General features: G+C 35.9%; 1 protein-coding gene across 5 annotated transcripts in view; it reads left to right on the forward strand.

The window, feature by feature from the left end:
* The first annotated feature begins 5,233 nt into the window (after positions 1–5,233).
* LOC138693761 (uncharacterized) overlaps positions 5,234–15,951 on the forward strand; it is a 30,932-nt gene continuing 20,214 nt past the window's right edge. Inside the window, exons 1-2 of one of the 5 annotated variants that reach the window (XM_069817570.1) lie at positions 5,234–5,344; positions 8,194–8,451. In XM_069817570.1, coding sequence (XP_069673671.1) covers positions 8,215–8,451 — 237 coding nt within the window. In that variant the 5' untranslated portion in view covers positions 5,234–5,344; positions 8,194–8,214. Of the gene's footprint in view, positions 7,017–8,193; positions 8,452–14,129; positions 14,603–15,951 lie in introns of those variants that run through there. The other 4 variants (XM_069817566.1, XM_069817578.1, XM_069817565.1 and 1 more) reach the window with 4 other exon arrangements.

Consider the following 15,951-nt stretch of genomic DNA (forward strand, 5'->3'; position numbering starts at 1 on the left):
GTGGCGGGAGAAGGAATAAGAGCTTCCATTTCGGACCACTGCTGCCATGCTACTGGCACCAGGCGGGACCTGTCCGGCTGGCATATGATTGATACGTCATAGATCTGTTACGCATGTGCAATTGACACAGCTAATTACGTTTACTTTCAAGGGGAAAAAATCGAGAAACTTACTTTCTGGATGCGCCTCGTATACAGTAATAATAATGTCTTATTGAAGGATTTGATATGAGTAGAAAGTTGTTTAAGTAGCGTGGAGTGTTTATGGCTTCTAGTTCTCCTTCAAAGCACGTTGTGTTTGGTCTTAAGCTGATGTAAGATGAGAATACAGTTAACTCTCAATTATCTGTGATAATGGGTGGGAGCCATTCCACAGATAATAAGAAATTAATTATAAATGTGATAAAATTGAGGTTTATTTAATCAGTGAAAATGTCTTTCAGCATTAGAATTATTTAATATCAGAGGTCATAAAGTTTTTTTTACCACAACAATACAAGTTTTTCCCCAATGCCACCAGGTTGTCTTTCGACATTTCTGGTCTTCTTTCCTGGCAATGGCTAACTTCTGAGGTTGGGGCACTTGAATGGCGGAATTACATTGCCTCGGTGATATGGTAGGATGGTCACGTATGATTATGTAGTGTAGTTCCCTCTAAGGAAAAAATTCCTGTGCCCTAACTAGGCATCAATCCTGGATCTCATAAACTGTGGCCCGAAACTCTGACCACTAGACCATGAGACTAGTCAACAACAATACAAGTACTAACAATGTAATTTCGTCACTGTCATGTAGGTTTATATTTTGCTGAAATAGTTAACAGGTTTTATTTATTTATTTTTGACAGTTTTCTTTCTTAGGGATATCTGAGAACAACATTGAGTTTAGGGATGGGAAGGGGATCTAAGCTAAGTTCACAAGCATACTAAATATCTCAATGACAAAAAAAAAAAGGTCCGCAGTTAATCCACACCTGGATAATTGAGAATTGACTAATTTACTGTAGATTCCTGCTCCTGCATTAAATTATTGAGTAGTGATCAAATCAATGTAAATATGAATCCATTCTTCTTTGTGGAAATTTTGTATTAATGTTGTTAGATGAGGAAATTGTAAAATCATTTTATCATGTTATTGTTATCGTCAAGCAGTTGAGACACTCTCTGGAACAAGAACTTAACTACAAAATCTTGAATGATACAGAGCATCAAACATTTTAGATCTGCTATAACAGCATTGCGCAGAAAGACATTCAAATCGGTGGCGAAGCATGGCAAAAAAAAAAAGTATGAATATACGCAAAATATGTAAATCATTAAGAACAATCTTTTTTTCCCTTAAAGCAGCCATCGGCAAATTTGTACTCACGACATTGCTGGACGCAAGCTGCAGTACATGAGATGTGATATCAATCGAAAGTATAGAGCACTCTGTTCGGATTCCAGCAGCATACTCTCAACCCAATCTGATGTAGACTACACAATATTGATTTATAGATAGACAGATTATATTTTATTTCACTTTTATTTTTTACTGTGCTACAACAACCTAGGAAAATACGTTACAAATTGCCACTCTTAATACAACTCGTAAATTTTCGTCTGCTAGTCGTGATCTTTCTTTACATTTTCCAAGTTTTCGTTCAGAAAAACAATTGTTCGGAAATATACTGACTGTAGAGCCAAACAGCAGCTATGTAGGGTAGCAGCAGGCGACCTATGATAGGACTACATATATTTTTCTATGGAGGGGATTTTAAATAAATTTAAGCCAGTTTGATATGATATAGGTATAGTGGCAACGTTTTATAACCTCACTTCTTTCCAGCTCATAATAACACGTTAGTCCATCTAATAGACTTTTTTGAACTTTTATTTTGAGTCCCATATGTTACTACAGATACAAGTTGCTTTATGTTCAGATTCATTTCTTTATATTTTCTTCATACTTGGAATAACTCCTTTCCTGTTGTATTTCCTTCGAGTGCAATGACATCGAGCAAATATTATTATACAGAGAGCTCCTTTGTAACTTCGCGGGTGAACATTACCAATTCTACTATATTAATATCTGTGTTTCCACCCAAAGCAAGAGATTAGACCACTGTTTATGCATCTTTTATTTTATTTCTCGTTCAACTAGTGTTTCAGTATCCCTTATCCTCCTTTGTATTGGCCATGTGGATAATTTCATACTTTGAAAATATCAGATTATTCTGGACAAATAATGGCAACTTTATTCAGACATGTTTTAATGAACTGTCTTTCATTATAGCACTCCATTGATCTTCCGATTTCCAAAGCAATAACATAACTTGCATGGAGTTCCCTTTGACTCATAGCTTGTTTCATCATATTTTAGTACCGGAACTGTTATTTGAATTTAGTTTTTTTAATTGCTTCGCCCTGTCCAGCCCTACGAAAAGAAAATTATTTTTATACTTATTTTCCACTTTACACATTTCCGTTTATAATTACATTGGATATGTTCTTGCTTACCTATGATTTCATGATAATTTTATGATATGTCATAATGTCACGAGATGTTTGATTTATAATTTTAGAACAGAAGAAGCGTCTGCATTGTCACCATGTGCACAACAAATACTGTTCCTCCCATTCTTTCTTAAACACACGTTCTGAAGAGACGTTGAAGGTTTTGAGGAAGAAGCAATGTAAATGAGTCCATTGCAAAAAGGGGAAATGTGGTAAATTTGTGAAAAATGAAATGAAGGTTCAGTACTATAGATCAAATGGAGTAGAATATAATACACTTTGTTGCACTGCAAGAAATATGATAGTTCTATATCTACATCGTTTTGACGAATTGGCATACAACACAGAAAAGGGCAATGTCTAAGTTTAAATTTAATTTCCTGCAAAATGAAATAAATTCGACATTCTCCCTTTTTGCAGTGGACTCTTCAAATGTAATCAGGTAATCTGCCACTGATATATGCCTGTCTACTGGAGTTGTAGGGGAGTTGAACATAAGGGAGGGGGTGAAGCAAAGACAGTTTACTGCGCTGCCCTTGCGACGTCACTATTGCTAGTGATCATGATGATATTTTTGCCAATCCCTGCTTTAAAGCATTACTGACATTGTTTCTCCAACTGTAGTGCAAATGTTAGGTAATCTGGCGAATCCTGTTTCATCTCACTATTACCAATTCCATCGACGGTAAATAACCTAGTCGTTGATACAACATTGTTAAAAAATATATGTGGGCATGGCCATTGAGTTTTTTACATTTTAAGTAAGTCGCTTTCAAGAGAAATGTTTTTTCTGGAAAATCCTGAACAAGTCAAACCTTTCCTGTCACTGATCCTTGTTGATGTCTGTCATATTGATCAACATTTTCTACCGAATTACCAAAACTTTCAAGACCCATTATATTCTTTGGGTTTTCACAGACCGATAGGTAGAGAGGTACATTTATTCATTCTTACAGACAGTTGCTTTAGAGCTAGAATAAGGAACATGCCTAATTCTTATGTTTAATATATTAAAACGCAAATGGGGTTAGTTACCGTACAGTAATGTACGAAATATGTCATAATATGCAGGATTATTACAGTACCTAATATCTGTGATTAACATATACAGTGCAGTATGATTTAATACATGAAAAATATATACGAGGGGTTCACAACCAGAGTGGACCAAGTCCTTCTGGAATAATTTTGAGAAACTGAGTCTTAAAGTTCCTGGCTCATGCTTAGCAACCTTTACCTTCCATAGAAAATGCTGCCCTCTGTGGAGTAACAAATGAGTTTGGACTTTGTTTGTTATGGCAATGACACAAACAATGTCAAACTCTACAATGAACTTCAAATACCCTTCCTGGTTTCTCATATTCAAGATCTACAGACTACATACAGGAATAAGCTACTTCATCATGCCAACCCTTTACTAAGAGACATAACATACATTCAAACAAACACTTCTGTCTTTGACGGCCTTAGTAATCAATTTTCTTTAACAAAACCTATTTACATTTCAGTTTATAAAATCATATTTTTTGTAAAAGGCAAGGGTCCAAGAGACCTGGTACTTTTAATAAAAACATCTTAAAAAAAAAAAAAGGCAATGAATAAATTTAATCTAAGTTTCCTTCATCCAAGATTATATTAATCCACAAACTGACCACTGGTGGATTTGGTTCACTCTGGTTGTGAGACCCTCGTGTATAAAATTACATAACTATAATATTTACATAGGCCAAAGGGCCGCTCCCACTTAGCGGAATCGAATCGAACCGAACAGAATTTCTTTTCACAATGTCTTTAACTGGAAGATAGCAGAAAGCGGCGCATCGAATCGAAGTGAATTGAACAGAACAAAATCCAAGAGCTAGAATATTTATTCCACTGCCGTAAGTTCTCGTGAAGCCTTCGTAAAAAAAACAAATGAACCATATCCACTCTTGGCAACTTAATTCATTTACTATTGAAAGTTATTGCTGAAATAGTACATATACAAAAATCACAAATTAATATGAACGAAGAAAAATTAATAAATCTTGTGTAGAATTTTATATGACAAAACACAAAAGCACTGTTCGGTTCGATTCCACTAGCTGTGAGCGGCAGCAGACATTTCGATTCCACTAAGTCGGAGCAGGCCTCAAGAATTATCTACAGAATAGAAGGTATGAAAAATTAAGTAATTATTTATATTGGCCTTTCTCGAGGACAGGAACATGTAGCACCATTGATGCTCCATTTTCCATCGTCTCCTATTAAAAATATAAAATCACAAGTAATTAATAATAGTAGTTACTCATGATGAACCAATCTCAAACATGAAATTCAAAGTTCCCGGTACCTAATTAGGCCTCGTTTTTTTATTATATCTACGAAAATTAGTATCAATTTACATAGTGATTTATAATAATTTAAATTTCATAAGTTTAATTTTTCATATCTTCAACAATTCCTTTTATGATAGGTACCACATTCTGACGATCGATTTGATGTGTTCCGACTCTACTTTATTTTTGCCTTTCTCCAATAATCTGTTTTTATATCCGAGAAAAACTACTGTACTGTGAAATTTTATTATGCTCTTTCTTGCCATTTCGCTATCAATAAATACCACGATGAATGATCAACTGTAATATTAAGTCCAAACCAAAAATGTTTGAAAACCCGCTTAACTGTTGCCATGGCAACCAGCCACTCCCACTAACGCGGTCCAAGGCGAGGAATATATTTTCTTTAATGTTGGTACCTACTGCAATCTATGCGCGAGATAGTACATTCAGGTGTACATGCATTAGTGTTGCGATTGTGCTCTAAAGTTTACTGTTTTCATTGAAGTTTCAGCGCTAGTTCTGTAAATAGGTGGTGTACATAGTGAATTAAGAAATTTAATCCAAGATAAAGATTTAGAGGCAGTCGTTAAACAGGAGAGAGAGAGAGAGTGTGTGTGTGTGTGTGTGTGTGTGTGTGATGTAAATATAAAGACGTTCTCATGATGGCACTGATGTCGCGACTTTGCTGTCATGAATAAATGTCGCAGTAATGTAGTGTCTAGTGGTGGGGTGTGACAGCGTCTTGCCATCACAGCTTCGAACTGTGATAGCTCCGGAAAAATCACTGTGACAGCTAATGGCGATTTTGCCACAGTGTGATTTTTGTGTTCGGCTGATTCTAGACGATTGCTAATGTTGCCAAGTTATCCCAAATATAACTGAAGTTATATGACGACATGGTTTTCCACCATGAGACGACATGTTTATTGCTCTTCTGCGATTTGGCATACGTAACTTACTGATGCCATGTGTTAGGTTAATGTTAATAATAGGAGTTGTATTGTGTAGGTATCGCTGACGTTATAGACCAGTGGTCGTCAGCACTCGCTGAAATGGGTAACGGGTAAGCAGTGCAACGTAATATGCCCTGTCGTGCAGCAGGAAGAGGGAGTAGCCACAGTTGCACCATAGAGCAGTCTCCTCTTATCCGTGGGTAAAAGATGCTAGCCCGAGAGTGCACTGTGCTGATGACCGCTGTTCTAGACGAATTAAAATTTATAATGGGCGCGTAGTATTCAAAGAGATGAATACTCTTACCGTATTGAAACCTTCGTGAAAAACGGAGATTCAGAACGATTTGCGTCTCAAGGCCGATGCACCTAAAAAGTGAGATCGGGTCGTATTCAATACAGAGTTGCATGAAAATTCATATCTTATTCTAAACAATTTCAATACGCTAAGCGCATGAACCACCATTTGTTTTACCAAGAAGTCTTGTTATACCCCGTAATGTTTTGTATTTTCTTAATACATTCTACAGTCCACACCTGTGGAGTAGCGGCTAGAGCGTCTGGCCGCGAAACCAGGTGGCCCGGGTTCGATTCCCGGTCGGGGCAAGTTACCTGGTTGAGGTTTTTTCCGGGGTTTTCCCTCAACCCAATATGGACCCTGGACTCATTTCACCGGCATTATCACCTTCATCTCATCCAGACGCTAAATAACCTAAGCTGTTGATAAAGCGTCGTAAAATAACCCAATAAAATAAATATATATATATATATATATATATATATATATATATGCATACATAAATTCTACATTAATAGCAAGAATATTGTTTCCATGTGCCTCACTAGAAAACGCAGTTTATAGCCTACAATGTATACAGGATGACCAGCATGCTAACATATTGACCAACATAATTAGTTTCCGTATTCAAATCGTTTCCAATGCATATAGAAAATTTCATGAAAACAGAGATCGGGGGAATTGTATTCAGTAGGCCTACAGTAGGCCTAAATTAATTCAAATCGAATTGAATACTCCATGTAAACGTAATATATGTTAACGAACCAGTTGAATGACATGGGGACAGGTTACGGCAACCAAGCGATAAGATAAAGAGGCTTGGTAGTTTGACAGTGGATTAAAGGTCATTCTTCAAGAATACTGGCGATACCTAATGCAAGACAACGTGCTGATAGCGAAGAACCAACAAATGGAAATCGATGACGCTTGTAGATCCCAGTTAGCTTGTACAAGTTAGTACGAATCTTCTGACATTCTTAAGATAAAGCAATACATACTGCATTCCAAATAAATAAAAATCCTAAGTAAACAAAAGGATGGAAATGCTATACCACCCTATTAATCATGCGTGTTCTCTAATCCAGTTGATTAGTGATACGTACGCGCTAGAAATTAGTTCGCAATTCCTTATCGATAGGTTGATCGTTACTGGTAAGTTATTTAGACAGAAGTGAAATATGTTAAAATTATAACCAATATTAATGTTGTGATATGTTCAGAATGCAGATTCGTCCCCTGCAAGGCAAAGCATACGCGCCACTTTTACCGAAAGTGAGTTATGGTGTTTTAGAATAATGCGCAACGACTGTAAAAGTTTCGTGAGTCTCAGTATTTTTTTCCCCTCTGATAAATTGGTTTAAACTTTGACTATCGTATTCATCATCATGTTGGATAAGTATCGTAACTGCCTCTCCTGTAAAGTTATCAAAATGGTGCTTACAATAATCTGCCATATAGCGTGCCTAAGCATATAACCATTGTTGTATTCAAGGTACAGCTTGCCATTGTAGAGATCGGGGTCTGTGTTGTAGTCTGGTGAATTCTGCTGACAGCAGCATTAAGTCGACTGCGCAATACAATTTCCATAAAATTATCAAATGTTTATTTACCTACACATCGTTCTTGTGTAGAAAAATCCCACTAATCATCAACAAGGTATTATAAAAAATGCATTACTTTATAGAATTCAATGCTTGTCTTCTAAAACTATTTTCGTAATTTCTGTATGACCAGACTGTTCTGTACCAAACGCACGTGAAGAATTTTCACGCTATAGTAAGATGACAAATCATGTTATGTGCCACTGCGGTGTAATACATTTCGCATCAAGTGTTTAATTCTGGATATTTCTTATCTGGCATTCAGTATAGAGATAAGCTTATATCACTGGAGCGATATTTATTTACTCCAATACTTCTCGCGAGGGGTATAAGTTTGATATAATTATGACTCTTAACTTCTTGAGCGTCACTTTTAAATCCAATCAACAGTCGAGTTAATGTGCTTTACACTTCCCCTCAGTGATCACCACCACCACCACCACCACCACTACTGTTGTATTCAAGTTTATTCTCCTCGTCGGGGAATCCCTGACGTCAGTTACACAGTGATTTGTGATTTTTTTTGCAGCTACTCGCAAAATTCAGTGTAATGTCGCAAAGGAAGAAATTTAGTCCTATTTGGGATTTATTTACTGACTGTGGTGCTCATGCGGCGAAGTGTGATGTATGTAAGCAAACTTTTTCGTTCAAGACATCGCTTTCAAATTTAAAACGCCACATTGAACGGAAACATCCAACTGTACAAATAAATCGACAGTCGCCTTCGACTAGTGAAATTCACTCTCAGCCAAAAGATGTCATCCCAGGACCATCTCATATTCAAGCTGTGAGTAATAGCGTATTTTGTATTTTGCAAAACACGTATTTCTGCATGCATACAGTTTTCCCCCTCACTAGGATGAAGACAATCCAATGTTAATGTCTAGAAGTGAACATTCAGTTCCATATTTTCGCCAGTTATTTTATTTTTATTATTATTATTATTATTATTATTATTATTATTATTATTATTATTATTCAATCAGTCAATGATGCTTCGGCTCGTTTTTGGGCCATGGCCTCCCCAACTGCTTTCCTCCATTCTCCTCTATTTCTTCCTGCTGCTTTCCAGTTCTTTATGTGGAACAGGATCACAGCATCCTTTACAACCATGTCTTGCCATCGTATTATTATTATTATTATTATTATTATTATTATTATTATTATTATTATTATTAGGGGAGATGTAGGCAAAATGACTAAAAAAATGGATTTTAAATTTTGGCATTATTAGATAGTTTTATTTAATAACCTCACAAAGTTTTAGGTCCTAAATCCACCTAGAAATGCTCTTTAAAATTTAAATACCAAACAGTTGCCATGCTCCCTTCTGAAGTCCTGATGAAACTTTTCTCACCTTTTACATTTTTCTTGCAGACAATCATTACAGTATGAATTTTTCATGGCTTTTGCAGGGATAAATATATTTATCCATGACTCTTGCATCATAATAGGTGATAACAGGGAGGCTGTGAGAAGCCAAGCTATCAGCCATTCTTTGTTATTGCTGCATGCGTGTAAACACGTGGTTTTTTTCTGTGCTTCTGCAAGTTGAGTTTTGAATTTCTAGGACTTATTAGGAAATAAGAAAAATGGCAGGGAATCCTAGAGTTTTTTTTTTAATTAAGAAGTCGCGAATTCAAAATACATCAAAAAAGAAAATCAACAGAAGTTGAAAATGAGGTTATGGCTAGTAATAACAGCCCAGTACTTACACCAAGTACATCAACAAAAACATTGGGGAAAGGAATTCAAGAACGGGTAAATAAAGCTGCAAAAAGAAGGAAGCCAGAAGGAGATAAAGATGATGCTGACTACAGATGTGGAGGTTTCTGATCCAGAAAATATACAAACATACATAGGTAGTAGACTTTACAGTCATTTTACCGAAACATTAAATTTTCCATGTTTAGGAACATTTTTCTCCAAAACTAATGGCACTAAGTTACGAAATTTTACACAGAAGTTAGTGTAACCAAGATATATGAAATCATGCAAGGATATTTTAATAGGTTGCTTAGAATTAATTTTTTATCTGTCGTCAGTAATGATTCTAGAGCTATTTTTTTTAATGAAAAAAATATTTAAAGATAGGCCTATATGAATACAATAAAAAATTTTACCAACTATTTATAAGTTATATGCATCTAAGGGAATTTTTATAAAAAAAAATTTCAAGTCTCTTAAATAGTTTTGGAGAAAAATGTACCTGAATTATTAAGTGTGTTAAAAATGTAATGACTCCGGAAGTAAGTTACCCTATATGTTGAAAAAGTAACCTGAAAAAAATTCAGGATATAGGCTATACCACTAATAATGTGCATGCAAAATTACATCTCTCTACAATGAAAACTGCATTAATGGTAAAATATTTTGTAATTGGCTATTTTTTGCTTACGTCCCCCATTTAAGCCACAGAAGCGTAGTACTGTTTCAAATTCAATTACTAATTACATCCAGAAAAAAAAATTGTCTTCCAAAAATAAAGTTTTAAAGTTTTGGGCGACAATTTTCTCTCATTATTTGCATTATATTTGTAACCATTCTCCATAGTAGAGGACCATAGATTTAGAGGACTAGTAAAGAACAAATTCACTCGTTTTCTAGATGGTATTTTATTTCATACCTTCAGGATAACTTAATTGGTGAGAAAGAAAATCCTTTTCTGGGATAATTGCAAACATAATTATCTTCTTTTGAGTCATTTGGTTTGAAAGATTTGTTGTGCGCTTGCTACGTCTGTTCCTTGTGGAAAGGTATTCTCTAAAGCTGGGAACAACAAAGGTCATAACTGAGTTCTTCAAAACTAAAGCAGCTTTGAATACAAATGGGAAGTTCTCGAAGGACTAAGATAACATTGTGAAAATGTGTCATTTCTTTGACTCTTCAGTGTTATTACATTATCTTTGTAAGTATTTTTATTACAAAATTTAGAGATGTTACTATTATTATATACACACAGTCCTGTCATGGAGGCCATACGGGACCATACATCGTATGGCAACCTACAGTTTTTTTTTTTAATTAATCGTATGGGGAAAAGAAAATTTTGTCTGTATGGAGCCATACGGCATATGAGTGCCTAAGTTTTGTAGGCGGAGATCTGTATAGATCTTAGATCATCCCTTGCTGTTCCTAATGTATTTTGTTTGATGTTCGTAAACAAAAATTGTCCATCTCTACAGCACTGGAATCCAGAATTATATAAATAATAGTTGAAAAACAAGAAGTGTTGCAAATACACACTCCAAGATTCATCGAGACAAGTGTGCATCTACGGTGGGGCTATATGGTGTATTCTTTAAATCAAGCTTGTTGTTTCCAGGTCGAATTATATTTCTGATTGTTTCAATACATACTAAATAAATGGTATGAAGACTGACAATTAAAATGTAAAGCAAAACAATTTCTTTACATCTTTTTTAATATTAAAGAAATCATTAAATGACAGTTGGAGATATAGAGAGAGGAGAGTAAAATATATTTGAAGGGAGAAAACCAGGGATGGGGTGTATGGGCAAGAGAAAAATTACCATGACAGCACTGTGTAGAATATATATATATATAGGCTATTTTTACACAAACCGGGATACTTTCAATTATCAAATATGAGCAGTAATTTTATGACTCACCACCTCAACATCAGTCATCGCCTTCAGTTTTCGTATTTTCACTGGCAGCATCTTTCTTCTTACAGAACCAGGTATATTTCTCACTGGAAAGAACCTGCTTAAATGCACTTATGTTGATTTTAATCTTCTCATAAAATTCCGTACATGCCAAATTGAAGTTCACTTTGCAGAACAATATGGCTCGAACTGTGTTTACGTCCATTGTATTTCTATCGGCCAACCACTTGTTCAAAATGAAGAACACACATTCTGCAGGAGCTGATGTTCCATGGAGACAGAAAACAAATTGAGCTTTGAAAAAATTATGAACCAGAATATTCTGCTCATTGAAGTGCTTGAATATTCTAATCCATTTTTCTTAAGTTATCCATTTTCTGGCTTTGAGATTAGCCTACAGCTTGCAGACTAATAAACCTCCTAACCCAAGATACCTCATGAAACAACTAGTCAGTGCTTATTCTACACTGTGACTGTCCCACTTTATTTACTAACTTCGCTCTTTTTTTTTTTTTTCCTCAACTTCATGCCACTTAAAGCTGAAGTTGCTGCTTTAGCGGCCACGGTAAGTTCGTTGATTTAAGGATCTATGCTCTTAAAATATGAGGAGAGCATATTTGTGCCTCGCAATCTTCACATGGCCCTTGATATCATATCGACCTCCATGTGCCATAGAAAAAAAAAACAGTACCACAATGTGAACACTTAACTCTTTCTTCTTTGTTACACAGCTTCTTCAAAAATGAATACTCTTCCTGTAACTCAACCGTAAATTTGCAAGTATGTTTTGATATTTTAAGTAGAAACACCATAGGTCCACATCTGTGAAGTAACGGTTAGCGCGTCTGGCCGCGAAACCAGGTGGCCTGGGTTCGAATCCCAGTTGGGGCAAGTTACCTGGTTGAGGATTCTTCCAGGGTTTTCCCTCAACCCAATTTGAGCAAATGCTGGACCCCAGACTCATTTCACCAGCATTATCACCTTCATCTCATTCAGACGCTAAATAACCTAAGATGATGATACAGCATCGTAAAATAACCTACTTAAAAACACATAAACACGAAAGAAATTGATCTTTACATCAAACAACTGAGAAAACTGGCGGGTTACTGTTGTCATGACATTGAGTATATTTTCTTATAGCTAAACGACACCCATACATAAAATCACTGCTTTTGTAATTGTTAGTGCTCTTATTCGACCATAGTGTAGTAGATTTTAGTTAGTCAATACTGAGGGTGAAATGAAACACACACAACAAATGAACAGATAGGAGACAATCAGACTAGGACAACAACACATACAGAGCGACTTCACATTTCTGAACAGCATAACTTAACAACGTTAGTAACAAAACCTGGGACAGAATTGCGAACCGGGCAGGATGCTGAGACAAGGTTCCCAAACCAGGATGTATGGTAAACCTAATAAATAATACTCAGAGGAAGAAAACAAAGAAACAACAGTAATAGCAATTTGTGTCTTATTGCTTTTATACAAAGTACACTATTTAATATGTGATATTTGCAAAATATTCAATTATGTAAATTTAAATATTTATTTCATGTGGTATCTGCTAGCTATGACAATTTATCATTAAAATTTTATAGGCTTTTATTTTAAATAAATTAAAACTTGCTTATGGCCCTTGTGGATTTTATTCTATTTCAGAACAATAATATACTTTATTATATCCAACATTTCATATTGCTGTACATTTTGTAACATGTTTAGATTAGAATACTCTTGTAGTACAAACAATAAGGTGATATGCTCACCAGAGACTAAGTCAGAGTTGGCTGTTACACATGTTAACAGTCATTATCATCACCATAAGTCGCATATTGAGTGGTGATGGTGATTTCTCAGAGCTGTGGAACTGAAACCAGCAGGAAACCTATCACAGTGACAAAATCACAGATCTTCACATCACACGGCACCACTTGTGACAGATAATGGTGATTTTGTAACAGTGATTTTTGTGTTTGGCTGATTAATGGCGGTTGGAATGTTGCTCAGTTATCCAAAATGTAGCCGAACTAGGCGTATGACAACACTTGGTTTTCCACCACAAGACAAGAAATGTTTATTTTTATCGCTCTTCTACATATTGGCATGCAGGTGCCATAAATATTATATAGGCTAAACAATACTGATTAGCACAGCTGGTAATGTGAAGATTGCGAGGCACAAATATCCTTTCCTCATATTTTAAGAGCATAGATCCTTAAATCAACGAACTTACCATGGCCGCTAAAGCAGCAACTTTAGCTTTAAGTGGCATGAAATTGAGAGAGAGAGAGAGAGAGAGAGAGAGAGAGAGAAAAGCAAAGTTAGTAAATAAAGTGGGACAGTCACAGTGTAGAATTAGCACTGACTAGTTGTTTCATGAGGTATCTTGGATTAGGAGGTTTATTAGTCTGCAAGCTGTAGGCTAATCTCAAAGCCATGATGGGTGATATAAGCTTGAGTATTAAAGGGTGGTATAAGCTTGAGTATTAAAGGGTTGCTGATGTTAACCATTTGAGTGGGAAGATAATAGATTCTAGTTATATCATTCGAATTAGTATGAATCTTCTGACTTCAAGTATTCTGGAGCATATAATCATAGTCGACATCTGTCGCCACCTTCACTATGAGTCACACATTCGGTGAAGATGGCGGTTTATCGGAGCTGTGATTTTCGAACTATACAGTCGCAGTTTGAACCAGCGACAAAATCGCAGGTCTTCAAATCACACCCTACCACTAGTAGTGTCATTATGATTGTTGATGTTACTGTCCCAGTGTCGCGGCAGTGATGTCGCATATTCAAAGTTTTGATGTGTGTCCCTAGCACTTTCTCACACTACTGCGAACTGCTGCACACAATTGCGTCGTGAGGACAGATTTGCAACAGCCCTATCCTGACAATGAAGTGAACTCTACCACGTGCTGTGTGAATTTCGTTTTGTTAACTTTTTGGTTAGGCCTATGGCTGCGTTTGATATTCTAGTATTCCTGAAATACTATCACCAATATCCCTGCTTGTGGGACAGATCCGATCCTGACTTCAAGAATAGACACAAAAGAGATGATGCCGAGTCTGCGTTGTTGGAAGTTTGTGGTTTAGGAAATGTAAAAGTTCTGAGGGCTAAAGTAAGATCAATTCGAGGAACATATAATAATGAACTTCGTAAAATTAAAAAGTCAACCACAACTGGTTCTGGCGCAGATGCAGTATACAAACCAAAGCTGCATTGGTTTTATTATGCCAATAGTTTTCTGCATAAGAATTTCGAGGACGAGCCTGATTCAGAACCAAATCTGGTAAGTATACACACACATACATACACTTTATGTATATGTATGTACACTGCAACTTATTTAATTCGAAATTGATAGTACCAGAAAAAAATTGGTATTACTCATAAATTCGAATTACACAAACTTTTTTTTAGATGTATACTAGCTTACTGATTTTGCAAAGTTTTAGTAATAAATTGTAATGCTGACTTTTTTCTCTTTTAGATTACTTATTGATTTTATGATTTCTGCTGATAATCACTTATCCCGATTGTTGGATGAACTAAATGCTGCTCAGATAGCTGCAGTATTACAGAATGGCACGAAAACTGTATATGCGTATTTCAAAACAGAGAAGGATTTTAAAATAAATTATATTTGGAAATCAACTACATGAAACAGTTTTTTTTTTTTTTTAAAGCAAAATAAGTTTACTTCCGACTAGTTGTTGGCAACAAGGAGCAAGACCAGATGTTCATGAGACAGTTTTCTCAGACAATCATAGATCAAATTCAGTACAATGTAAAATGTCGCATTTACTATGAGTATGGATAACTGATGGAGCTAAGAATACGTTACGAAAGAATAATAAAGGAAGGGAGTCAGCCTGGTTGGTGCAGTTGGTATAGCGCTGGCTTTCTATGCCCGAGGTTGCGGGTTCGATCCTGGGCCAAACACTTAAATGCGACAGGCTCATGTCAGTAGATTTACTGGCATGTAAAAGAACTCCTGTGGGACAAAATTCTGGCACACCGGTGATGCTGATATATCCTCGGCAGTTGCGAGCGTCGTTAAATAAAACATAACATTTAATAAAGGAGGGGACTCCTAAGACATAATAAAGATATAGAATCAAGAACCACATAACATATTATATTAATGTTTTCCTCACCCAGCAATAACTAATTACTTTAAAATGATATGCTTACATCAGTCCCATGAACAGCTATAGATCTTTTATTATATCTCTGCCTCTGCAGCATCATAGTTTGCAGTGAGAGGGAAGAGAGATGGAAAAAGTTTGTAATGCTTTTTAATACTCTTGACGCACACGACCAAAATAAGCTCCTTGAAATTTAATGGTCACTCACCAGCAGAGATATAATACAACCAACATAGGCCTATGTGTTGCGACAGTTTGGGTTAGAAATTTGTCACAATACTGTATGATTTTTGTAGAGCTTGTTCCTTGATCAGAATTGTTATAGCAAAACAAACATGACAGTGCGATGTTTTGGAGTCAGTATTGATACAGCCATCAAAGGTTAACTTATAAAAAGTCATGCGGAACTTTCTCACCTAAGCAGTCATGCACAGTCTTTTTCCACAGGTAAGCCTAATGTAAATCATGGGGAGTAACACATTACAATTGT

This window comes from Periplaneta americana, chromosome 2 (assembly GCF_040183065.1).
Source record: "Periplaneta americana isolate PAMFEO1 chromosome 2, P.americana_PAMFEO1_priV1, whole genome shotgun sequence".
In the NCBI taxonomy this organism is placed as follows: Eukaryota; Metazoa; Arthropoda; class Insecta; order Blattodea; family Blattidae; genus Periplaneta; species Periplaneta americana.